Source organism: Astyanax mexicanus, chromosome 12 (genome assembly GCF_023375975.1).
Source record: "Astyanax mexicanus isolate ESR-SI-001 chromosome 12, AstMex3_surface, whole genome shotgun sequence".
NCBI classification, from domain to species: domain Eukaryota; kingdom Metazoa; phylum Chordata; class Actinopteri; order Characiformes; family Acestrorhamphidae; genus Astyanax; species Astyanax mexicanus.
Window position 1 is genome coordinate 34,745,169 of NC_064419.1, and position 25,914 is coordinate 34,771,082.

The following is a 25,914-nucleotide window of genomic DNA, read 5'->3' on the forward strand; positions in this document are numbered from 1 at the left end:
GCACGTCGAGTCCCTCCCTCACTCCCTCCCTAGGAGTCGACGTGCCTCAGCCAGGCCTGTTTGACTGGGTGTGTCCCAATTCATTCTTACACACACACACACACACACACTGCCTGAGAGGGTGGGGTAGCAGTAAGAGTGGGGGTAATATACAGCTCTGAAAAAAAAAAATAGGAGACCACTTCTGAATCAGTTTCTCTGATTTTGCTATTTATAGGTAAATGTTTGAGTAAAATGAACATTGTTGTTTTATTCTATGAACTACAAACAACATTTCTCCCAAATTTCAACTAAAAATATTGTCATTTAGAGCATTTATTTGCAGAAAATGAGAAATGGATGAAATAACAAAAAACAGTTTTCATGCATATTGGCACGTTCTCCTCCACCAGTCTTACACACTGCTTTTGGATAACTTTATGCCACTCCTGGTGCAAACATTTAAGCAGTTCAGCTTGGTTTGATGGTTTGTGATCATCCATTTTCCTCTTGATTATAATCCAGAGGTTTTCAATTTGGTAAAATCAAAGAAACTCATCATTTTAAGTCGTCTCTTATTTTTTCCAGAGCTGTATACTAGTGTATCTCAAAAAAATAGAATATAATTGAAAACTTACTTTATTTCAGTAATTCAGTTCAAAATGTGAAATTCATATATTATATAGATGTATTACACACAGAGTGATCTATTTTAAACTTTTATTTCTTTTGCTGTTGATGATTATGACTTACCCCAGTGAAAACCCAAAAGGCACTATCTAAAAGTTTTCAGCAGAGGAAAGCATGAAGTGGAAGTGAAAATTTTCTGGGAGAATACTGCGCTGACTTTGGACTTAATATAACACAGTGGATCAACACCAGCAGATGTATATGGCTCTCCAAACCAGACTCTGGTCCCTTGATTTCCAAATGAAATGCAAAATTTCCTGATGATCCTGATGATGGTTTGGAGAGCCATGTCATCTGCTGGTGTTGGTCCACTGAGTTATATCAAGTCCAAAGTCTGACAATGATTTCTATTATAAACTGATTATACATTCTATTATAAACTCTATTATAAATAACAATACAGAGCACAAATAATTTGCATTAGATAAAATCAAGTTTCAGTTTAAGATTTATTTGCAGCTTGGAAATGCCTTGGTTTGGAATGGAGAAGAATTCTGCTATATTGGAATCCAGCCTCTGTTTTAGTCTAAAGTCATAACTTTACTGCAGTGGTGGAGGGAGGGCACGTGAGAGGGTATATGTTCACACTATTCCTGGTACAGTACCAGTCAAAAGTTTGGACACACTTTCTCGTTAATATTAAAGATTTAAAAGCTATTAAGGAACACATATGCAATTAGGTAGAGGACCAAAAAAGTGTTTGGCCTTGACAAACACCCGACATAAAACCCAACCTAGGTGTTTGGGATGGGTTGGAGTGCTGAGTGAAGAAAAAGCAGTGAACAAGCAGTGTTTAGAACCTCTAGAACTTCTTTAAGACAGCTGGAGGCTTGTTGTTTTAATATGTTATGTTTTAATATGCATTTACACCAAAATCTTTTTTTGCATTCAAATGTATAATAGAATGTGAGATATTGGACTTTGAAATGTAGTGAAGGCAAAATGTAAATGTCAGACAAAAGTAAATGTCAGACAAAAAAAGCCAGAAACCTGTAATTGAACCCAATTGAGAGAAAGTCAGAGAGTCAGAGAGAGAGAAAGAGAGGTAGAGAGGTAGATAGCTCCCCTCCCCCACTCATCCAAACTCTCTCTCCCCTCAGGCCAAGGTGGGGACATGCACACTATAACGAACACGCGCTGCAGCTTTGAACCACAATGTTCAGCAGGTATTCTTTGGCTGTAGTTTAGTGTACACTCATAAACGATTTCACACACAAAAACACACCCACCCACCTCACCCACAAGCACGTGAATATAGGTCATACAGTGTCAAACAGGCAACTCAGCACCCTGCTTGTAAAAGGGCATTTGAGAAACAAAATCAGTGAGAGCTCTGCAGCAGATCTTCACACACCTAACCAGATCTCTGAACCTACTGGGAGTTAGCAATGTCGTCTTTTATATTCAGGCGAAAGGAGAGTTGTTGCATCAGCAGCCTCTGGGTCTACACTTCTAGTGACAGGCCATGACACATTGATTTAGAGTTACTTCTATTCCATAAAACACAGAAGTCCTTGGGAAGAGTGACAACCTAGTGCATTTAAAAACAGTTAAAATATTATAGAAATGTTAGTTTCATTCTGTTCAAAATGTGAAACTTATATATTATATGGATGTATTACACACAGTGATCTATTTTAATCACTTATTTATTTTATTGTTGTTGATTATGGCTTACACACAGTGAAAACCCAAAAATCCAGTTGGTACTTTTGGCAGTGTGGGCACTGTGCCAAGTCCTGCTGGTAAATGAAATCTGCATCTCCATAAAAGTTGTCAGCAGAGGGAAGCATGAAGTGCTGTAAGATTTTCCGGGAAAACACTGCACTGACTTTAGACTTGATATAACACAGTGGACCAACACCAGCAGATGACATGTCTCTTTTCAAACCATCACTGATAGTAGAAACTTCACACTAGACCTCAAGCAGCTTGAACTGTGCCAATCTTCCTCCAGACTCTGATCTGGAGTACTGATTTGTCTGACCACAATACACAATTTCACTGTGTGATGGTCCATCCCAGATGCCTCTGGTTCCTGGTTTTGTGCCATGATTTACTTGCAAAGTACTTGAAAAATAACACATCAGTTAATTCATCATTCGCACCCAAGAATTGTCAATATCCCACAGTTTGTTAGGGAAATTGCAAATCTGGCAACTCTGTGGGGGAACAGAAGAGTAAATGAAACAAATGTATATGAAACCACGAGCATACAGTTTCACTAATGGTTATTGTTGCTCTTGTCGCTTGAACTGCGAGTTTCTGCCCACCCAAAGCGAAAAAAAGTGCCCTGCCCACGGATGGCTGTGGCAACACGTCAGATTGAATTGGCAAATTCCCAATGACAGGTTAGGACTTGGACAGCTGTGCCAGTGTGGGTGCTCATCTTTTTAGCTTTTTATCTCTAAATCATGACAGGCCTCATGTCAAGTTTGATGTGATCAGTGTGAGGAATTTAATATATTATGCTGCTCAGTCTGCACAGTGACCTGCAGCAGCTCAGCAGCCCTGGAGCACTAATTCATACCACAGTTATGCAAGAGTCTTCAAAAAAATCTGCATTTATGTAAGCCTAGGTGGAAAAAACACCTACTTTTGCAGTAAAGTGGTCCTTAAGACTTGGCCAATGCTACAGACCAGCTATTCATGTCACTACGCATGTTGTTAAACTGACCTTTTCAGTACCAATTAATTCAGTAGATCACTGCCTTTCCAAAGTAGCCTGGGAGGGGCTGATACTGAAACCTACCCAACAAGTTTAGAACTGTTCCTAATGTGATCTTAGTCTTTCACAAGAATCCCACTAATTCTCTTATCAGCAGCGCTGGACTCACAAAAGAATGGTGACATTTAAAATGAAAGATACTTGTCTGGCTCCCCTTTTTATCACACATAAGCAACACTGAGAACTGAAACTGCAGGCTGCAGCCAAAAAGTCTGAAACTATTGGCCCTTGCATACACAGTTCTTGTTCCATAACTTCAAATACATAAAGTGTGTATTCATTGCAATTCAGCCCTTAAGGCAGTGCTTCTTTGATTTGTTCACAAGACTCCTTCAGTATCTTAAAATGAAAACTTCCTGAGAAGACCTGAGGAAAAAGCATTTGTAGTAATGCACGAAATGTTGTCCAATCAATTTTTTTTATATACAGCCTGGAAAAAAAAAATTGAAAACCTCTGGAATATAATCAAGAGGAAGATGGATGATCACAAGCCATCAAACCAAACTGAACTGCTTGAATTTTTGCACCAGAAGTGAAATGAAGTTATTCAAAAGCAGTGTGTAAGACTGGAGGAGGAGAACATGCCAAGATGCATGAAAACGTATTTGCATTATTCTTAGTTCTGCATCTTCTTAGTTATTTCAGCCATATCTCGCATTTTCTGCAATAAATGCTCTAAATTAAATTTTTTTTGTAGTTTAAAGAATAAAACAGCATGTCCATTTTATTCAAACATTTACCTATAAATAGCAAAATCAGAGAAACTGATTCAAAAACTGCAGTGGTCTCTTAATTTTTTTTTGCAGAGCTGTGTATACGAACAAATGTATTTTTGCTGACTTTTTCCATCTGAGCTGGGAGGGAAAAAGTGTTCAAATAATATTTTTTTTATTTTAGTTTTGTGATTGCTTTTTTTTTTTGAACAAGGCAAAAAAATAAGGTATTTATAGGGTGTGTGTCACTGTTTCATTTTGTTTGGTTTTCTCTTTGACCAAAAATGTTAAATTTAATACATCCCTAATTGTGGTACTTACAAGCAGAACAAAGAAAAACTGAATTTTAAAAAAGGTGTTTATTTGTTTATTTTACAACACAGCATGTTGTAAGGCTGATAAGATCCCAAGTGTCCATTCTGAAATTAAACTCCACCTGCTTGTGTTTTAGGTGTTGAACCCTGAGGTCTAATCCCAGACCCAGACTATAGAAGATTAGGCACAGTCTGAGACTAAGACTGAGCAACATCAGTACAGTAACTGTGTAAAACAGTAATGCACTGAATTTACTTGACTGAAATGTTTACAGAATTTCTACATATAACTGTTTATACAAACATGTCACATATCTACTTCCACCAGTAGCATTGATGTAATATTTACTCTACGTTAATGTGAGGAACACATTTAAACAAGTTAATTATGATGAATTAAATAAATTCGATTCAATACTTTTTTCAAAGTATAAACATACATAAAATTAGTCCAAATGCCCTTTAGGTTGCCACCCCATTATCTTCAGTCCAAAGTGAGTCCAAATAAATACACAGTATAAAGCTGGTAAATGTAGAAAAAAAGGCATTGGTTCCATCCCACCAGAGACCAGGGAGAAGCTGTCTTTAGAAGCCCTGCGTTGTGTGGCTACAAAGGCATAAATCCTCCGAGACCAGCTCTGTTTACAGTTCAAAGGGCTGGTGTGTGTGTGTGTGTTTTGTGTGAAGGTAAGACAGGTGGTTAGGCAGGATACATGTGTGTGGGAGTGTGTGTGTCTCAGATAGGAGGCCAACTCTTCGTAACGTCTTGGTGAAGTGACTCTGGAATCCACTGGCAGTATGCTGACAGGAGAACTGTTGAGAAAGAGAGAGAGAGACACAGTTGTTTCCACTTTCACATTTCTCACTGCAAATGCATATTTCCCCATGTATAAAAAAAAAACAATTTTCTATTATTGTTTTCTTTCTTGCAGGACATTAAGTTAAACTGTGATTTATAAAACTTCAACAATTCTATAGTACTACAAATCATGTTTGTAAGTAGAAGAGATGTATTTTTAATTTTTTGTGAATGTGATGAAAAATTGCAGTTGTAATTTAAGTATTTATGCAGTCCTAACTAATGTTAAGCACAGTCACAATAACTCCAGAGCTCCAAAGGCATGTTTCTTTGTTTCCAGCCTGTACAAATCACAACTAATCCAAACTGATTGTGAGTAACTATAGATCTAACAGAATGAAACTGAATCAGCACTACTTAAAGCTGCATCATATAGCACTTACTTTAAAACAGCTCCAAAATCATATTGATGCTACACTGACTAGCATCTAGATGGTTGCAACTGTTAACTATGGAGCTAACTGCACTATGTAACTTTGGTGAAGATGCAAAACACGAGAGCTATTTAACACTGCATATTTGTGAAAAAAATTACTCTTCCAGGATAGTCCACATGCTTCTTCCAATTTTAGTGACAATATATTTATATGTATATGTGTAAAGCTTGTCCTTCAGGAATGGCTCAAAACATTTGTATTAAATGTAGGGCTGTCAACTTTAAAGCGTTAACGCACGCTGTTAATTTAGAATCAGTAACGCGTACATATTTTTTGAACGCAAATTAATTAAGGCACCAAGTTTGACCCCTACTTCCGCCGTAATCTGCCTTGCGCCCGCCAATGCACTGATCTGTTGTCCGGCTGAACGATTGAACTGCGCGCTCTTACGGTGTCCAGCAGTAACACCCCGGTTCAGACGGAGATCTCTCTCTGCCATACTCATCAAATTAAGTTAGAATTTAGAAATCCTCACAACCAATTTTACAGTCCAATTTATCATGCATTCTTTATTCCAGCAGCCTGCTTTGATTTTATCTGCATTTTAATTGACACGACTAATATACGTACAATTGCATTTTACATTTCTTACATTCATTCTTTTATTTACATTTAAATATTCACTATAATAATTCGTATCTGAAGAAAAACAAATGCGATTAATCGCAGTTAATCACAGAATTTTGTTGTGATTAATCGGATTAAATTCTTTAATCAATTGACACCACTTATTAAATGCCTTTTTTTGTTCACATTTCAAGCAACTTAAAAAATCTCTTGAAAATTTGCTACTTACATTTTTCTTTTTTCTGCCATACAGCTTGTAAGGCATCCCTGTTGTCGACTTTTTCCGACACCAGTGCTGAGAGAAGTGATTCAGTTCGAGGTTGCAGTCTAAATAATTTAAAAAAAGAATAAATAGTGAATAATAAATACTGAAATTAATAAGCAATAAGAACAACATTGTCATTGTTTACATGCACTCAATAATAAAGAATAAAGGCCAAATAGGCCAAAAATAATCCAAATAGGGAATCCGATAAAAAGAATCAGATTTTTTCAGTAATCGATTTCTCACCACTCTGACTTCATTCAGTTTCCTTAGTCTGAGCATGTACACCAACATAACCAGATAGACAGACAATTGTTCAAAAAAGTTGTAAGAAGAGTTGTGGACAATTTGAAACTATAAAATTGATTTAGATTATATAGATTATATATTATTGGCTGGTTGCAAAAGTAGAAATCCAATTATTGCCTGACGCATGTAAACCAGAACTTTTTCCTATTGCTTCCTTCCTCAAGTGCTTGTAAAGGAATTGACGAGATAACTGATAAAATCTCATTTTCTGCAGTTATTATATTATCAAATGCATGTAAACGCATTTGATGGCACACATATGATTATTTATTGTGAATTGTTATTCTTACTTGGCCCAGGTCTTCAGCATTGTTGAGGGGGTAGACAGTAAACATGTGCTGAACTGCTGCAACTTAGGACAAACCTGAAACCATTCATCCAGAATTAGTTCCATTACAGTAAATCGAATTTCTATATGTAACATCAAGTTAAATGCACTGTTAATATGGATAAATGTTTTTTTTTTATAAGAAACTGCAGATCTACAGACAAACAAACTGATAGACGTACCTGTCCCTCCAACAGAAACTTGGCAAACAGTTTGTATCGCTCCAGACCTTCTGGATGATCCATTTCTATGGCTGGAAGCTTCCAAGCAACTCTGACTGTGAACACAAATGTATGTACAATTAGTTTAGATAATAAGGCTGCTGCACACTGTATCATTTCTCAATCATTATTGTGGAAATTAGCCTGTATTCAATCACTGACTCTCTTTTTGTGTGCTGTGAGCAGTCTAACCAATCACAGATGTTCTTTTGGGTGTTGAGATGAATCAAAGCAATAAACCTAATTTCTGGACATTCAGCCAAATCCTTAACAATGTCACATCAACAGATCACTAATGAGGTTTTGATACTGTGGAAAATGTATTGTAATAATCACAATACAGAGTCAAATAACTGTATTCTGTCCACATTGTGCAGAATTTACCTAAATTAGAACGTAAAACTGCTCTCTTAATTACCCCAATAAAACACAATTTGTAGTTTTATAGTTCAACTGCTCAAATGACAATCAATTTGAGAATAGGTTATCTGGGTAAATGTTTGATCTTTTTTTTTTTTTTTTTTTTTTTTTTACAACAGTTAATCAGATAAAATAAGAAATATTTAACACACCACAGTTAGAAATGTCACAGAGAAAAGGAAAAAAATGTGTGATAAGTAGGCGTGGTCTTACAGAAGGTGCTCTGTTGTTGACACTTCACTTTGCCGCTAAGTGGGCAGTACCACGGGGCGGGGTTCTGTTCTGGTCCACTGAAGTGGCAATACTGTGGGAGGAGCTTCGGGATCCAATCGGCTTGCACTGCACACACGCCTACAAGCCAAAACAATACATTCATACATAACCTGCCTGCAGCCGATTCCTTCATATTTGCAGTGGACTGTTATTTGTACACATGAATCCATATCATAGATAATATAGAATGTGCAAACAATTGCAGTCTGTTATAGCATGTATGGCTTATAGCATGTTTGTTTCCCCTAAGAAATCTTTAAAACTTGAACAACAACATTCCAAACTTATTAAAAAGCGCAGCCTTTTTAATAAGTTTGGTGTAAGTATGGCCAGTTATTCTACATCACTCCAGCTTTTTCAGACATTAAATCTAAATTAACAATCCCAATTCAAGCGTAAAGAAAATCCGGTCAATGTACAGTACCAGTCAAAAGATATTCTTATTTTCTACATTGTAGATTACTATTGAAGACATCGAAACTATGAAAGAACACATACACAATTATAATGTAAACAAAAAGTGTTAAACAATCCAAAATATGTTTTATATAATTCAAAATAGCAATTTTTCCTTTGATGCCAATTGCTTTATGAGGTAGAACCTGGAATGGTTCTCCAACTGTCCTAAAGGAGTTCCTAGAGGTGCTGAGATCTCTTGTCATCTCAACCCAAACCAAAAGGATTGTATTTTTGTCTACTACCTTTATTGCATGCAAGTTCCTTTATAGTTTTGATGTCTTTATTATTAAACTAAAATGAAGTAAATAATACAAATAAAAAAAACTAATATTTATGAGAACCTGTGTCCAATGACTGGTAGTACATATCCAGACACTATCCTAATACAAAATGCACATTAATGCCAGGTGTAAAAAATAAAACAGGCATTTACAGCCATACACTTTAAATTTAAGCTGAATGTTAGAGAAAAAAATCCACACACCTTTCATGTACATCTTAGTGGTCTCCATAACTTCCTGGTAGACAACAAACTCTGGTAGGGTTTTGTGAAGGGCAGAGGAAGGGTGGATGAACACAGGCTCATCCAGCAGGGGAGTCTAAACAACAACCATAAACAACATCATTACATTCAAGAAAGTTACAGCATGTCAGCTCAGTTATGTGGTCAAAGAAGGAAAAGAGGTGCTCCATGCTGTAAAAACACATTTTATCAAGTCTCAAAACATTTTGACTTAACAGCAAATGTACTGCAACCATAGACATTTACACTGTCACAATATCATTAAATGAGCTTTTAACATTTGTTTAACACATTTACATAGTTTTATTGGCACTGGCCCATGTGTGGTGAGTTTGAGGGCCTTTTTTAACAGATTTCCTGTGCAAAACTTCAGAAACAGAATGATCCATCTATTTGGCAACCACTATCAAGCCTCTTTTAAACTCTGATCATTACTAATTTCAAAATACGCTTTGCCATGAGCATGCTATCCAGTGTCCAACCACACAACTTATACAGGCGTTTGTGTTGCTCCCAAGTAGGGGTGTGCCATATCATATCGTACGCGATAATATCGCCAACATTTTTCAATATCATAAACGATATTATACCCTGAAATATCGTGCCATAACATTTACCTCTAATTATCACATCAGGGTACTACTTTTTTTGCTGTTTTAAGCAAAAGAAAAATTCACACATTTCTCATTTCCTATTAAATATCTACTAGAGACAGATTATATCTGTCCATTATCATTTATTTTTCTTAAATCCTGGATATATGGAGATATTTGGAGTGCATTATTGTTATTAATATCATGCCATTCTGAATCATTGACTTCTGTTACAAATCTGCTAAAATTCTTGTATTTGTTTTTATATCTCAGTTAGAGGTGTGCCATATCATATTGTATACAATAATAAAATATAAGCTTTGTTTTGTTGCAGTAGTGTATTTTTAATTTTTTTGTCATATTGCCAAGAGTATCGTTATCGCGATAATACCATGAAACATCATGATATTATTTTAAGGCCATATCGCCCACCCCTACTCCCAAGACAGCCCCTGAGGCAGCATTTATTTATTTTTATTTTTTATCAATTTACCTACTGCTATCCCATAATTTTTGCCATGCGAGTGTATCTCTGTTCTATCCCCGATCTCAAGTTTTTTTTAGAATACACTAAAAAAAAAAAAAAAAAAAAGACTGTTAATGACTGTGTGATGCATTACCTTGTAGCCGTTTCTCCATTTTGGATCCAGCAGCTCCTCAGCCTGAACTCTTCTGGCCAGATGATCACCCAGTCCTGCCAGCACAATCTGCCTCAGACACACCACCTGAGACTCAGTAGGGGGAGCCATTTTGCCATCCACACATACTGCTGCATCTGAACACACAGCATTCACTGAGGGGCAGAAACACAGATAATTAAAGCACCACTATAAAATATAAACAGCATTATTTTAAACTTCTAGATTCTAAAGTTTAGAAGTATAGACCACTGCATTCATTCCAACCTGAAGTTTAATTAATTGCTAAGGAGCATAGTGTGTGTTAGACATATTAGTAATATTAAAAATCAACAGAGTCAGTACCGATGTGCATTAGTTTGATGGAATATGACTTTGCAGAGTGCTTATTACAAGAGTTCCACTTACTCCCGTCTTACAGAGTGTGCTAAGTGATTGAACTAGACATGCAAAGAACATAAAGTGAAGCTTTTGTCTTTAATCCATCTTTACTAAAGCAGTGAGGACAAAAGGACTGGAATATATCTGCTATGTTTGAAATCCAGTGTAATTATTTATAAAACTAGACTGCATTCAAATATGTTCAAATATTAACAGTAATATGAAAAGGAACATTTAAATAGCCTGTCCAGACAAATCTGGGGGCTCCGGCAGTGTGTGTACGTGTGTGTTTACCTGCATTTGTAAGCTGCCCCCGTAACCGTCGTATCTCCAGCATAGCTTTGTATCGAAGACCGTTCTCCTCACAGAAAGCTGGTGTGCAGCCAGCAAACTCGCATGCCCCTACAGCACCTACACACAAACACACACACACACACACACACAAAATATTTCAGCAGTTAAACAGCAGCTTGTGGAAAGTAGCAGTCTACTGATGTTTATGGAAGTGTGTGAATGCATGTTTGGCTCACCAAGCATCACCATGAGGTCTCCCAGCAGTAAAGACTGACCCTGCCCTGCCCACAGTCTCCTCATCTGGCTGAAGCGAGCTTTTCTGGAAGCCTGCTTACTGCTCTCCTCCTCACTGCTGGCAGGTCTGAGAGAGAACGAATGAGTGACAGAAAGCTAATGTTAAAGACGTAAATAAGATTAACGGATGTAATTTCAGTCATGGGGAAAACAGTAACAATAAAAGAAAAAGTGTTGCTTTAAAGGAAAATGTTAAAAAGGTTACCATGGTTCAGACACAATAAAAAAAATGTTTTCTGTTGAAAACTCTACCAACTAGGGTTTAAAACTGGTGCCACAATTTTCTGAAATAAAAATTCATTTAAATGTATAAACCTTAAAAGTGGTTGCTACAGCTGGGCGAATACTGGCCCATATTACACTTGACAACACGGCCATAAATTACCAATAGTGCTTTACGTAGAATGTTTTCCTTAATAAATATTTCAGAATCATTGTCATGTTTCACTGACTTGTAATAAAGAATACAGTGTCTCAACCATTGTTACTGTGGGATCAGTTATATGCTAACTGTAGCTGTAACTTTGTATAATGATGTGGTCCTAACATTTTCATGGCACCCAACAGAATGCACTTGGTGTGCTAGTTTGCTTACCTGTCAAGTTCTTCAAAAATCTCTCTGACTGTCATGGCTGCCACAATAGTAATGATGTAGGGCATGCAGCCCTGCTGGCGGCCCAGCGCTAGCATCTTAGCGTAGCGTGGCGAAACAGGAAACGCTGCCATTGCTCGACCCAGAGGGGTTATAGGGCAAGAGAGACGAGCCCTCTTCTGATCCACCATCCTTCAGAACAGAGATATATATTTACTAGAATAGCTGAAGAGCAGAAACATGAGAAAACAACGATTAATAAAATAATTAAAGGTGGGAACCTACCGTCCCTGGCGAGGCGGTTCCTCCAGAGCTCCCAAAGAGACCAGCAGCTGCTCAGCAGCCACCAGTGCTTCAGAGGAGGGTGGAGTAGGGAACGGGAAGTTCACTACCTGTACAACACACACACAAAAACACACACATACTGAGATGGTTTATCTTTTACAGAAACAATATACAGAAACACAAGAGACAGCAGCACTGCTTTGTCTGATCCACTCATACTAGCACAACGCACACCATCACAGTGTCCGTGTCACTGCTGCACCACCCAAAACAATACCTGCTCTGGGATGGTACTGTGGAGTCCTGACCACTGTAGAACAGTGTGAAAGGAGGACCGTAAACTATGTGGAAAAAGCCATCAAACCTTGAATTTTTGCACCAGGAGTGGCATACATTTATCCAAAAGAAGTGTGTAAGACTGGTGGAGGAGACCATGCCAAGATGCATGAAAACTGTGATTAAAAACCAGGGTTATTAAACCAAATATTGATTTCTGAACTCTTAAAACTCTTCTTTGCATTATTTGAGGTCTGAAAGCTCTGCATATTTTATGTTATTTCAGCCATTTCTCATTTTCTGCAAATAAATGCTCTAAATGACAATTTTTTTTTTTTTATTTGGAATTTGGGAGAAATGTTGTCCGTAGTTTATAGAATAAAACAACAATGTTCATTTTACTTAAACATACCTATAAATAGCAAAATCAGAGAAACTGTATATTAAAATAATCATATCCATCCATATTATAGTATACATCATGCAAAAAAGAGGTGAATAGAATGAAATATAAAACATTTTCTGTGCAAACCTTCTCAATGTTGAGATCTTTCATCTGAAGGACGAGGTCATCGACCGGTCGTCGAGTGATCTCAGCCTCAGAGAACAAGCTGAAATCCCCAAAAACTGCAGAGGAGTAGAGCCTGCACACACAGAACACACATTCAAAACACGAGGAGGAGTTACCCAACTGACCTAATATGTCATTTAATGAATTACTGTTCTTCTTCCACATAAAAGACTAATACTGGGGAATATCTAACCTATAGCAGTGCCCTGACTCTGTTCTTCCGGCTCTCCCAGCTCTCTGATTGGCTGAGGCCTGTGAAATCCAGGTGACCTTAAAGGAGGAGACTCCCGTCACTCTGTCGTAGAATCTCTTCTTCACCCGGCCACAGTCCACCACGTACTTAACACCCGGAATAGTAAGAGACGTCTCGGCCACATTAGTGGCGACCACACACAAACGAGCTCCTGGAGGAGGTGGACGGAACACCTGCACAGACACAAATACACATATAAGGGAATGCAAATATAAGCAGATGCTACAATGTGCTTCTACACGTTTTTGTTGTAAGAACAGAACTACTGTTTAAATCAGTTATTAATCAAATAAGACGAATAGCATACTTTAGCCTGCTGCTCTGGTGCCAGGAGTGAATAGAGAGGCAGTACGTACAGAGGGATGGAGGGATCAGCCTCTTCCACTAGAAATCAGAAAGATACAGGTCAGTTCTACATCCCAGTACCAAGTCAGGTATACACATATCCATCAAAAACCCTTTTTTGGCCTAGATTGTCCCATTCTGTGCATATTTTGAAGCTCTAGTACAGTCTATGAATATATTACAGTAGAGAGCTCATTACAATCTTACCCGTGTCATCCGGGTTATCTCCTAAATCCAGGTCCAGGTCAGACCCTTCATCACTGTCGTCATCAATGCCAGCCTGCCGATCTTCATCACCCTCATCCACAGGCAGAGCAGAGTAGTTATCCAGGTCTATCCGAGGAAGAGACTGACGATAGAGTGAGAGAGAGATTTTATTTTCTATTTGTTGTTCTTAACCACCACACAGCAGCTTTACAGTAATCCAAGTTGGGGTCCCCAGTCAACCACCCAAGAGCTACTCCCTTGGAACCCTTAAAATACAGAAGGCATACAGAAGTAAATCAGTACCACAAATTTCTTCTTTTTTGCTTTCTTGGACTTTCTGAGCTCCTCTGATGGGTCCTCGGCATCTATAAAAGTAAGAGAACAAAGATTATTAGTGCCTTGTTTTGCATGATATATCATATTGTGTGTGTGTTTGCACATGTTTGTGTACTTACCAAGGTTATAATAGTTTTTTTTTTTTCATTATAGTTTAATTTTATTTTGTTTTGGCCTTTCCTCCTACAATTTAGCTACTTTTATTGATGTTTTTAAAGCAAGTTTGCTAGATTCTATTAGTTTATTATTTTAATTAATGCTTAGTTTTAGTTTATTTTCCATACACTGGGTTATTTGTGAGGTAAATGATTCAAAAAGGTATTGTGTAAAAAAAACAAAAAACATTATTATTATTTTTTTTTTAATAGCCAATAGACTAGAACACACATTAACATGAAAATAAAAACCTATCCATGAGACTAGTGCTGGGCGATAAAACGATATCGATAGTTATCGAGGAAACTATATATCGCGATAAGTCGGGGCGAGAAATTCGATAAACTAAATTTTCTATTTCCCGTTTAAGTAGCGTTGTGAAAAGGCGCAGCACGAGACCAGGCAGCACGCTGAACTGCTGCTCAGCCCAGTACAACCCCTCCCCTCCCCTCTCCACCATCCCCCTCCGCCCCACCCCCCGAGCCCCTCCACTCTGAACTCCTCACATAGCGGCTCCTTCTCTCCCATTTACTGGATAAACTTCATTTATACTATTCAGCGGCGCTACACTGGAAAACTCACCTTTTAAATATGAGGCATGCGTCTCCAAGATATTTAGAGAGGTGAGCTTGTTCAGATTTCTGAAGGCAGGTAAACGCTGCTCTGTTTGCTGCTAGTTAGATTAGCTTGTCTCCAGTTTAAAGTTAGCGATGTTTAGGTGTAAAAGGGATCTGTGCAATCTGTCATCATTAGCTAAGATGCTTTCACTGCTTTTTACATTCTAATAAACTAATGGGTAACGCACGTTAGCCGTGTTAATCCACGTTTCGTGTAAATTAAGGTTAACTTCAGCACGAGTGAGGGGTTAGTATATAAACACACAGAAAGGAAGCACTTTCCATCTTTTTTCCTAACTCTCACTGTTTCTGTTAGAAAACCCTGAGGGCAGCATTCTCCTCTGTCTTTGTGTTTTATAGTTTTTAACAGATAGAGAGTCTGTTATGCTGGATATTTTACTAAATACAGAAGATTATATAATCTGTCTAGCTGTATTTGAACTGAGCTAAACATTGCTGTTACTGAACTGGAGTTTTAAATACACTTAAGTAATGTAAGTCTAGTCTACTGAAAGCCAGTAATGTTAGTATAACTCTGTACTGCAGTAGAAGTGGATCATTTCAGAAACTTGACTTTATTCCTCCCACCTCCATTATAGGCCACTTTTTTTAAAATATTTAAATGTTAGCTTAATTTAAATGTAAAAAAACTAAAGGCTCTTATTTAAAAAAAACATAAGCAGTAAATTATCTAAAATTACAACAAATAGAAAATAGAAAAACAGTAAAACATATGTAATACATACTTTTTATATGACCAAAATTAAACTAGACTGAAATCTGACTAAAACTAATAATATCCGATAGACTAAAATGTAACTAAAACTATTATACATTTTAGTGAAAAGACTAAGACTGTATCAAAATCACCTGTCAAAATGAACACTGTGATATACTCTTGTATTTTGCTTTATGTAGTTGCCTGCATTCAGGGAGGGGAATGATCTTTTGATTAAATATAATTTTATAAAAATAAATAAAGTGTTATTGCAATTTAAATTAAACAGACATATAATGTAAAGGGTCTTACATATTTTTTAGTTTATATATTTGTCCCCTTTTTAAAATTAATTTAAAAGCTGTACCCACCTGGCAAGATGTTAACATCCTAGTGTCTGTCCACAAGGCTCTGAGCCTGCTAGTGATTTTGTCCATAACTCCCTTATTCTGTCACTTCTGAGTAAAAATAGAAACCTTTAAGTGTAACAGAAAGTGATTTGATTTATATCGTGATACATATCGATATCGGCTGATATGAAAAACTATATCGTAATAAGATTTTTTTCCATATCGCCCAGCCCTACATGAGACACATTACATGAGGGAGAAAAACTATTAAGAAACCCAGAAAACCCAATAAACTCTACAGGTTTCATCTTAAAAACGCTTTAAAATAAATTAACAAACACGAAAACGAAGCATATGCTATCTATAATTTCTAAAATCGGGTTGTTAGTTATCTTTTTTTCTTTTAATTAACTTCTCTATTAATTTTATTTAAGAAAATGTTTTTTTTTTTTTACTTTTCACAGTTTTCGTTATTTCGTTCAATTTTGTAAACGATAATAACCTTGGTACTTACCAGTTTGTGAGCTGGCTCTGTAGGGAAAAGCTTTCCTTAATCTCCTGCACAAAGTGTGAACCTCAGCTTGGCCAGTCAGAAACACCAGGATACCACCTACAGCACAATAGAGATTAATTCTGGTACTACAGCAAATATACAATTACATGTGTGTATGTGTCTATCCATAAGTGATAGAAACCAGGGGTTTAGATCAATAGATGGACCCTGGTCGGGTTCGACCCTTCATGTGGAGCGGTGTGTTTATTTATGTATTTTTTTCCTTTCTTCTTGGGTTTACCAGCTTTGAATTCCACCGTTTTGCAACTGGGTTCAACAACCCTCTGGGCTGGAGAACTATTAGTCTGCATTACACTTCATTTTCCAAAACAGAATTTCTTTTTTTGGGGACCACCACATAATGGCTTGGAAATGATCTGGTCCGCGGCCAAACTTAATTGCTAACACCTCCTCTGAAATCAAAATTCCATTTACCACAGCGGAAACAATGAGCATATCTTCGTGTATATGTGTGTGTCTGTGTGTGTCTAACCTGGAGGCAGCATGCGGTGAATCTTGCATGTTTTGCGGAAGGCCTCTCCTGTGTAATCGTCCATTGGTGTTTGTTTGTTAAAGTGAACAGAGACTGGGAACTGACGAGCCTCCACCTACAGAAACAGGCACGCACACACACACACAAACACAGAGTTACCCTTTAAAAGAGTTCTAATCTCCTGAACCTCTAAAAAGTGCATTAACATAAAATTATCAAAACATAACATGGGAAAGAAGAGAGGGATCAGACCGAGATGACTGGAGGAGGAGTGCGAAACAGTCTCTTGTTCTCTGTGAAGTCCTCCACTCGCAGTGTAGCCGACATGATCAGCAACTTCATGGGTAAACCTTTCTGCAGAATTAAATAAGCAAATACACACAAACAACATCTAATAAAAATCTGTCCAGGTTCAAATCAAAGTGGTGATATATTAAACTGTAATAACATTCGCTCATAGCTTTTACACGCTTGTGTTCATTACCCTGTTGCGGAGCGGTACGATTCGCGAGAGCAGGCCAATGAGGATGTCTGTGTACACACTACGCTCATGAGCCTCATCAATTATAATCACACTGTACTTCTGCAACAGGAAGTCCTGTACACAAACACACACAACCATAAGCACTCTTTAGACAAAAGGGAAAGATTACAGAACAAAGGATTTTCACACATGCGCTTTCATGATAATAACAGTAATTAAAACTAAGTGGACACCAAGCCAGTGCTGAAATTTCAGTACAAATGTTGCAACAAGTACATTTTCTTCAGAACATTATTGGAGGAGTCTGGCTGAGTAATGCACCCAACTCCATTAATTTTATTTAAACATAAACACATAAGTCTGTTTCACTCAAAAACAAAATACAGATTAAGGGTTACAAGGGAAAACAACTGAATATTAAATGAGAAATAATAAACATTAAATATTTAAAAAATCTGTAAAACAAACAATCCTGTAAATAGTACACGTGTGTTACTGTGATATAAAAATAGTGATATCTGTAGATGATTGTTTTTTATGTAGAAATATGTATGTTATTTGAGGGTGTTAACTTTTTACTAAGCTGTCCACATAACATTATTTTAATTCTTTTTTAGAACACTCCTATTATTTTAGTAGCAGTGCTGTACGGCCCAGTCAAGCTGCTTTTTTATTTTAGCAATGATTTTATTAATACTCTTCATCTGTCAGACCTCTAAGTCTTGTCTACACTGCTGAGTTTGGTCAAATGTTAAGCTGAGCTAATGATGTTCCCATATGGATCAGCCAGATCTCTTCCGTTACCAGCTTTTTCCAGTTTCCAAGAGCCGATATATATATTTATACACAATCCAAAAAATACTTTTTTCAGTTTACTGCACTTTTGTACACTGGACTTTGGAACACTCGTTTATTGACTGGACCTGAAGAACTTAAACAGCAAAAATAAAGAGGAAAAAATGTGAGTGTTCTAAAGCTTTAGACCAGTAATGTATGTTATTTTAGAAGAAAAAGTATTTATTTGCAGACCTTTAGTGTGAATGGCATAAACCTTTAACATTGACAGCTGAGGTATGCCAGTAATGTACCCTGAATGTGAGAATGGTTTGTGTGTGTGTGCGTGTGTGTGTGAGAGTCAGTGCACATGCATCAGTCCACCGATATTACCCTCTGAATTTCTTTCAGCAAGACACCGTCCGTCATGAACTTGATCTTGGTGTCCTGAGTGACATTTCCCTCATATCTGATCTGATACGACACCACCCTGGTAAAACACAAACACACAAAGTTACTTCAGCTCTACTAGTTTTACTTTTAACTTGGGAATACCAAGCATGCATGAATGAATCAGAGCACACACCCTGTGGAGAGATTCATCTCTTTAGCAACTCTGCGAGACATGCTGACAGCTGCTACTCTCCTGGGTTCAGTCACACCAATAATCCTACCAGCACTGTGCGACAGAAAGGAAAAAAAGAAGAGATACAGAGATTATTGAGTGTATATTCCTTATTTACTTTATAGACTATTGATTTAGCATATTTTACATTTATTTCCTTTGAAGACATTTTTAAGCCATCTTACTTTTGTTTTACAATTCATCATTGTGAAAGTTAATTACAATTAGTGCATAGCGATATTTACATAAAGCGACTTTGCTTTTTACACTTATGTATGGGAATTCTTTGGTAAAGAATAAGCATTTTAATGCTTATTAAACTTATTAAATGCTTCTGTGTGTGTGTGTGTGTGTGTGTGTGTGTGTACCTGGCATATCCAGCCTCATAGAGGAACTGTGGAACTTGTGTAGTTTTTCCGCTGCCTGTTTCTCCACACAACACAACAGATTCATTCTCCCTCACTGCCTCCATGATCACCTGCTCCTCAGCCAGAACTGGCAACTTCAGCCGAGCCTCCTACAATACAGAGGTATACAAACACAGATCCAAAAATGTAATTCTAGCTCCACATGTAAACACACTATAACTACACACATATTTTAAAAATGTATATTTGTCTATCCATCCATCCGTTTGGCATATACTTTGGTTGTAATTATAATTATAAGCAATTTGCTATTGCAAATGCCTTATCTGGTGTAACTGGGCCTGCCACAACCATTACATTATCAAATTTAATTAATTTTGGCTATACATTTTTGCTAAAAATTGCCATGTCCATTGTTTGCTGTGTGTTTGCTTAACTTCTACATAGCATTGTGTAATTGCATTCTTTTGACATTATTACCATAATAATATAAATGGCATGAAATATTATTGAACAATAGTAATATTGTGTATTATTCTGCAATTATTTCTGGGACAATATATCAAACCGAAAAATATGGTTACCATTACAGTTCTAGGTGTAATGCAAATGTGTGTGTACAAAAAAACAAAATAAAAAAAAAATAAACAAAAGTTTTAAGACAGTTCTCTCAGTGTACCAAAGGACAGAAAAGAATGACGCATAAAAAAGTTGCTATGTATATGTTCTGCTGAATCAATAACTGCCAATAACTGCCAAACCTGCTATAAAAAAGGAGCCGGACACATATGGTTGTACATATGATATTACTGACACGATAAAAAAAAATGTGTATTAGCAAATAACTAACTCTTGCTTACAGTTTTTTTTTTTTATAAAAGGAAAGATGATAGCATATAGTCATTAAAAAGCACATACATAGCATTATCTAGTGTAACCAAGACAAGACTGCTGAACTGATAGCAGAAAATAAATGTATTATAAATATTATCAATATTTTTTCTTCCCCAGCTAAAAGATGCTATGGGTGCTTGGAGCAGCAAAAAAAAATGTCTCTTACCTGTATCTCAGGCAGTCTGTCCACCGGGATGAACACAGCAGGCTTGCACTCCCCTTTCTTGTGCAAAGCTTGTTTTGATTTTTTTTCATTACTCTCTTTCTTCTCCTCCTTCTGTTCTACTACAGTCTGTTTCTCCTCCTCCTTTTGCTCCTCCACCTTTTCTGCAAGTGTTTCCTTTTCTGAACCGTCTTCTTCCTCGTCCATCTCATCCTCTGAAGATGAGTCAGAGGCTTCATTCATCTTCTCGGCAGAAGAGTCTTCTTCTTCACTTTCATCCTGATCTTCATCTGCTCTTCTTCTCTTTCTCTTTCTGTTAGCGCCACTCAGACTGCTGATTTTGAAAGGAGCTGAACTGTCGTCCTGGCTCTCATCAAGAGACCTACACACATACAGTACAGTTAATACAATTAATAAAAGGTAAGAACTTCAGATTTATCAACTGAAAACTAAAGTAGTATGATCTTTGCATTCGAGTGTGTGTGTGTTTGAGTGTGTGTGCTCACGTTTTAATTTCAAAGAGTTTGTCTCCAGTGCCCAGTTTGGAGGATGTGTAAAGCAGCTTCAGTTCAGTTTCTGGCAGCTGAACTTCTGACAGTTTATTTAAGATATTTGCTCGCTGGAGGGAGAAAGACAATGCAGTTAAGTGTAAAGTAACACAAACAGAAATGCCAAGAAAAATAACCTAAAAATAGGCTGCCAGTCAAAAAAAGGATTAATTAATTCTGATTATACCAAAGTTAGTTTAGAATAGTAATAATTATTTGTCACAAAATATTGATACATACAGTTTCTGACCTCTTTATCTTTAAATCTACTAATAAACAGCAATTATCTTAACAATTCCAGTTATAAAGTTAATTTGAGGTTTGAGTGCTATGGTGTGCTCCATTGTCTTGTTGGCAAATCAGGTAAATTTTTGTGTTTATCCCCTAAAAAGGGTCAAATGTACACTTGCACATTATGTTTTAGTTTTAATTTTAATTCATATTCATATTATTTTTGATTACCTCACACAATGTACTATCTTAAACACTGTAGAGTAACACAGTGTGCCAAAGTCTCTTTTACTCTCTCACATACACACTTACATTAGCTTTCTTCTCTTTCTGCTCTAGAACTTTCTCCAGGTTCTTCCTCTGTTTCTTGGTAAGAGGTTTTTTCTTATTGACTTGCTGCTGAACCTTCTGTTTCTTAGCTTTGGTGGCTGGGAGAACGAGAGCATTGCTTTCATCCACTCCTTTTAGACCAGCATAGTCTGAAAAAGTAGAAACACAACATATATATATTATATATATATATATAGGTATTAGGAGTGGGCAATATTATATCGTATACAATATATCATGACACAGAAATATCATGATATTAAGAATCCATATCGTGATAATAGAGATGTTCTGTCCTAAAAGTAGTCTATTATTTACTGTGAAGCTTTAAGTGTATTAATTGTATTCTGCAATATTATTTGCTGCATTATATTAGTTTATGCTATATTATTTATTTTGCCACATTATGATTATGCTGTTATACTATTATACTACATTCCTGAAATTAATTAATTATTTTTCTGTTTTCCTATATCGCCAAGTATATCGTTATCGCAAAAATACCCTGAAATATCGTGATATTATTTTAGAGCCATATCGCCCACCCCTAATAGGTAGAGATATTATTAATAGAGCTGTATTGCATTTCAGATTGCCAGATTTCTACACTAAAGGGGAAATTTGAGTCAAACAATTAATAACAAATGTCCTGCTAGAAAAATCAGTGCATGTTTTGTATATTTTAGGTTACAGCTTAAAAAAAGGTCTGAGACCACTGTCCTCATTTATTAATAGAAAACAGGGGGGTTTAATATCAGGATATGAGAAAAGAAGCTGTTGCACTACTCTCTCATTAGTGTGTCCAACGTTCAGTAACTTGTGTCATATATGTTGTTTTTACACGGTCTACAGAGAAATTAAAAAGCTCAGAAAATGATTAATGATTAAACCATTTATTATTACCTGTTACTTCCACCATCACATCAGACTCCTTCAGCTCTGTAGGTGCAGGTTTGGCTTCATTCTGCTGCCTCCCTTTCCAGTTGTGTTTCTTTCGCAGTCTCCCCATGACTGAAAACTACACACACCACAACTATATCAATATATTTTTGTATTCTGCACAAAAAGACCATATTTCAGTTCCAACGTGATTGTACCCAGGGATGCATAACATTCTGAAATATATAACCTGTTTTTACATATTTTATTTGCAAGCATTTCTGACATGAGCTTCCTTTAAAGCCACTTTAAGAAAAGTTCCCCCTACTGTAGTAATACTTTAGATCAGTGCGATAACCGCTGGAAGAGTTAAATTAAAAGTAGATAGAGATTAAGCTGGTACAGTTAAGTAATAAACTAGGTTATCTAACCTGGGGTAGTTAGTTAGCTCTGTTTACAACACAGACACACAAGAGTTAAGCATGCTAGCGAACCATACACACACTGTCTCTCTCTCTGTTTCCCTGAGTGTAACAACTTTACCGAGCTGACACGAGCACAGTAATATCAGCAGTGAATAAATACACAGACCTGTACTGCTGTTCTTTCTTCACCAGTTCGCTCTTTTAACCAGTTTCACGTTTCCAATGTAAACTCACGTGTGGTTCAGGGCAGCGGGTGCTCCCCGGTAATGACGCCGACTCGTTCACACGCTCAGCGGAAGGGTTCCTGTTCCTACCCCTGTTCAGAACTTCCTCTGTAAAACCTTTAGCCATCCTGATTCAGATTAACTGAACTATAAACTGTGACTGCAGATTTTAGCACAGTAGTGAATTACATGTGTTTCATTACCAGAGGTGGAAAAAGTACTGAAAAATTGAAATAAAAAAAGTACAATTACTTTGCTAAAATTCTACTCAAGCAAAAGTAAAAGGACCCATCTAAAATCTACTTTAGTAAAAGTAAAAAGTACTTAATTTAAAACTTACTTTGAGTAAAAGTTACACAGTTACTTTTAAGTATTTGATGTAAAAAAGTACAACAAATCATAAATTAAATCGTTTTTAAAGAATCATTATTCCACATAATAATTTGGACCTTTCAGGCAGTATTTGTTCAGACCAAACCATAATTTTTTGGCATAGGTTTCTATGATCTGTTTTTTTTCTTTACTGTTAAAAAGTTATGGTCATATAGGTGACTATAAATCGTATGTTTAAAGTTGTACAGTACATTATTATTTTTAAACTTGCCATTGCTATGGTTTAACTGCTATTTACATGTTTTTTTAACATCTAAGCAGATTTAATGATTTAATTTAATGATAAAAATACATACCAGCACATCCTTTCACAGGTTTGATGTGGAAGATTTGAAAGCTGACAGCTCTGTCCGGCGGGGCACATTTTGCACTGCATGAGGACGTTATTGGCTCTGTGCACAAGATGGCGCCACCTAACTTCCGGGTAGTGAGTGGTAGGTATACTAGTTTCCGGTTGGAGTTGTTGTGGGGAGAACTGCCGGCAGGAGTACAGAGTGAAAGCGACCATGAGTGTTTTTAAAGTTAAGGAGAAACGAAAAACACAAAACAAAAAAAACTGACTGTTTTATTTTTATAATTAAAGGATCCTCTATAAAAAATTGGAGACACTGGGAAACATACCAAACTGTTATATTTTAATAATAAAATCAAAAAAATTAAATTCAACAACAATACTATTTCATGCCTTTATTTCCAATAACGAAGGCAATGGGCCAGTTTTTCTTTTATAAAATTCATTACTGTTGGTCACATGAAAAGTTTAAGGCATATTTACAAGCTTATTCAATAAAAATAAATAAATTGACCCATAAGAATCCAGAGCCAGTTTTGAATACAAAAAAAAATTACAAAATTGATTCAGGTAAAACAAACGTTGTTTACATATTATTGGGATAATGAGGGAACACAAATATTTTACGGTTTGAATACTAATGTAATATAAATGCATATTAAACATTAACAAACAATTTTAGAGAACTTCTGGGTTAATCACACACTGAACTGTTTGAAACTAAGGATATACAATAGTAAACAACTATATATCTCCCGATGCCAGTATAACTTACAGAGGGTCTAGACACAGGGTAGAACTTATCTATCTCTCTCTCTCTATCTATATCTATATATACATAATTATTTATAAATAATATATATATATGTATATATATATATATATATATATATATATATATATATATATATATGTATGTATGTGTATATATATGTATGTATGTGTGTATATATATATATATATATATATATATATATATATATATATATATATATATATATATATATATATACAGAATATAAATATAAAATATATATATATATACAAAATATAAATATAAAATATATATATATAATATATTATAAATAATGGGTTCTGGGTTAATCACACACTGAACTGTTTGAAACTAAGGATATACAATAGTAAACAACTATATATATATATCCCGATGCCAGTATACATTATACATTATACATATTTATAACTTACAGAGGGTCTAGACACAGGGAATAACTTAAAAATAGATCAAAAATAATATTTATATATATATATTCTCTCTTACTCCTGGGCGCTGTACATCATTTATAGTTATTTTTGGTAAGTCCTGGAGAGATCGCGTGTAGAAAGCCATACTGTCTGCTGACCGGCGCTGAAAAGCGGAAATGACTCCGCCTACCAGTTGTAGACCGGAAACAGGCAGCGTCGTCTCATGCAACTAGCGAATTGCCTCGCTATTCCACACGCCAGCATCCGTGCCAATTTTTTTTTTATTCAGACAATTTTTTCCCCCAGCATTTTATTTTTTACTCAGTAATCGGGAGTTTTCCATATAGCGAAGGAAATTACTTGTGTCAAAATCTACTTGAGTAAAAGTAAAATTACCTATTTTAAAAACTACTTTAAAATTACAAATTACTCATTAAATATACTCCATAGACTGTATATAGCTGGACAGAGCATCGTCTCTTAAAAATGAAGCCACCACAGGTCGGGCGCCCCCTGCTGTTCGGCTGCAGAAAGCTGTGTAACTCCACCCATTCCCATAGGTTTCAATGGCAAAACAGACAACATTCAATCACGTTTTTTTCTAATATACTGTAATTCTACCTCCATTATTTAAATGCAGCAGCTAGTGTAACCTCTGCTTATATTGTCAAATTTTTATATCCCCACATAATTCGGTTTTTAAAACGTTATTCAGCTCTATTCAAAAAAGGTGTGGTTATGGTAAAAGGGCTGGTTATGGGCGGGACCAATAACAGACCGTCAGCTCCGCTCCGCCCCGCTCTGCAGTCTGTGACCGCGAGGCAGCCCTCGGGGGCGGGGTTATTTAAATGAGTAGGCTGCTCTCCACAGTCTTTCTCCCTCCTCTGGTCTCTACTGCGCAGAATCAGGTGGCAGGATCGCCAACATGGCGGAAGATTTTGGCTTCATTTTCATTGAATGAATGGGAACGGAGACACGGCGTCCATCTTTTTTACAGTCTCTGATATACTCAATTACAGTAATGTGAGTAAATGTAATTCA

The 25,914-nt window shown here is 36.4% G+C and overlaps 1 protein-coding gene across 2 annotated transcripts; it reads right to left on the reverse strand.

Moving 5' to 3' along the window:
- Positions 1 to 4,450: 4,450 nt before the first annotated feature.
- dhx37 (DEAH (Asp-Glu-Ala-His) box polypeptide 37) lies at positions 4,451 to 23,124 on the reverse strand. Of its 2 annotated transcripts, none has more exons than XM_007247190.4 (28): positions 22,993 to 23,124; positions 22,358 to 22,472; positions 21,437 to 21,603; positions 20,852 to 20,964; positions 20,349 to 20,727; positions 19,289 to 19,437; positions 18,882 to 18,974; positions 18,689 to 18,785; positions 17,522 to 17,635; positions 17,290 to 17,391; positions 17,038 to 17,152; positions 16,506 to 16,601; positions 14,118 to 14,179; positions 13,815 to 13,956; positions 13,570 to 13,646; positions 13,203 to 13,435; positions 12,971 to 13,082; positions 12,163 to 12,269; positions 11,881 to 12,069; positions 11,228 to 11,352; positions 10,992 to 11,108; positions 10,299 to 10,471; positions 9,047 to 9,161; positions 8,044 to 8,181; positions 7,372 to 7,466; positions 7,152 to 7,225; positions 6,517 to 6,614; positions 4,451 to 5,237 (listed from the first exon to the last, which is right to left on the reverse strand). In XM_007247190.4, exons 1-28 carry the CDS (start codon positions 23,107 to 23,109, stop codon positions 5,161 to 5,163), a joined length of 3,591 nt encoding a protein of 1,196 aa, XP_007247252.3. In that variant the 5' UTR covers positions 23,110 to 23,124; the 3' UTR covers positions 4,451 to 5,160. The 2 variants fall into 2 exon arrangements, with proteins under 2 accessions (XP_007247252.3, XP_007247251.3); XM_007247189.4 differs by having other exon boundaries at positions 22,925 to 23,043.
- Between the last annotated feature and the right edge of the window lie 2,790 nt (positions 23,125 to 25,914).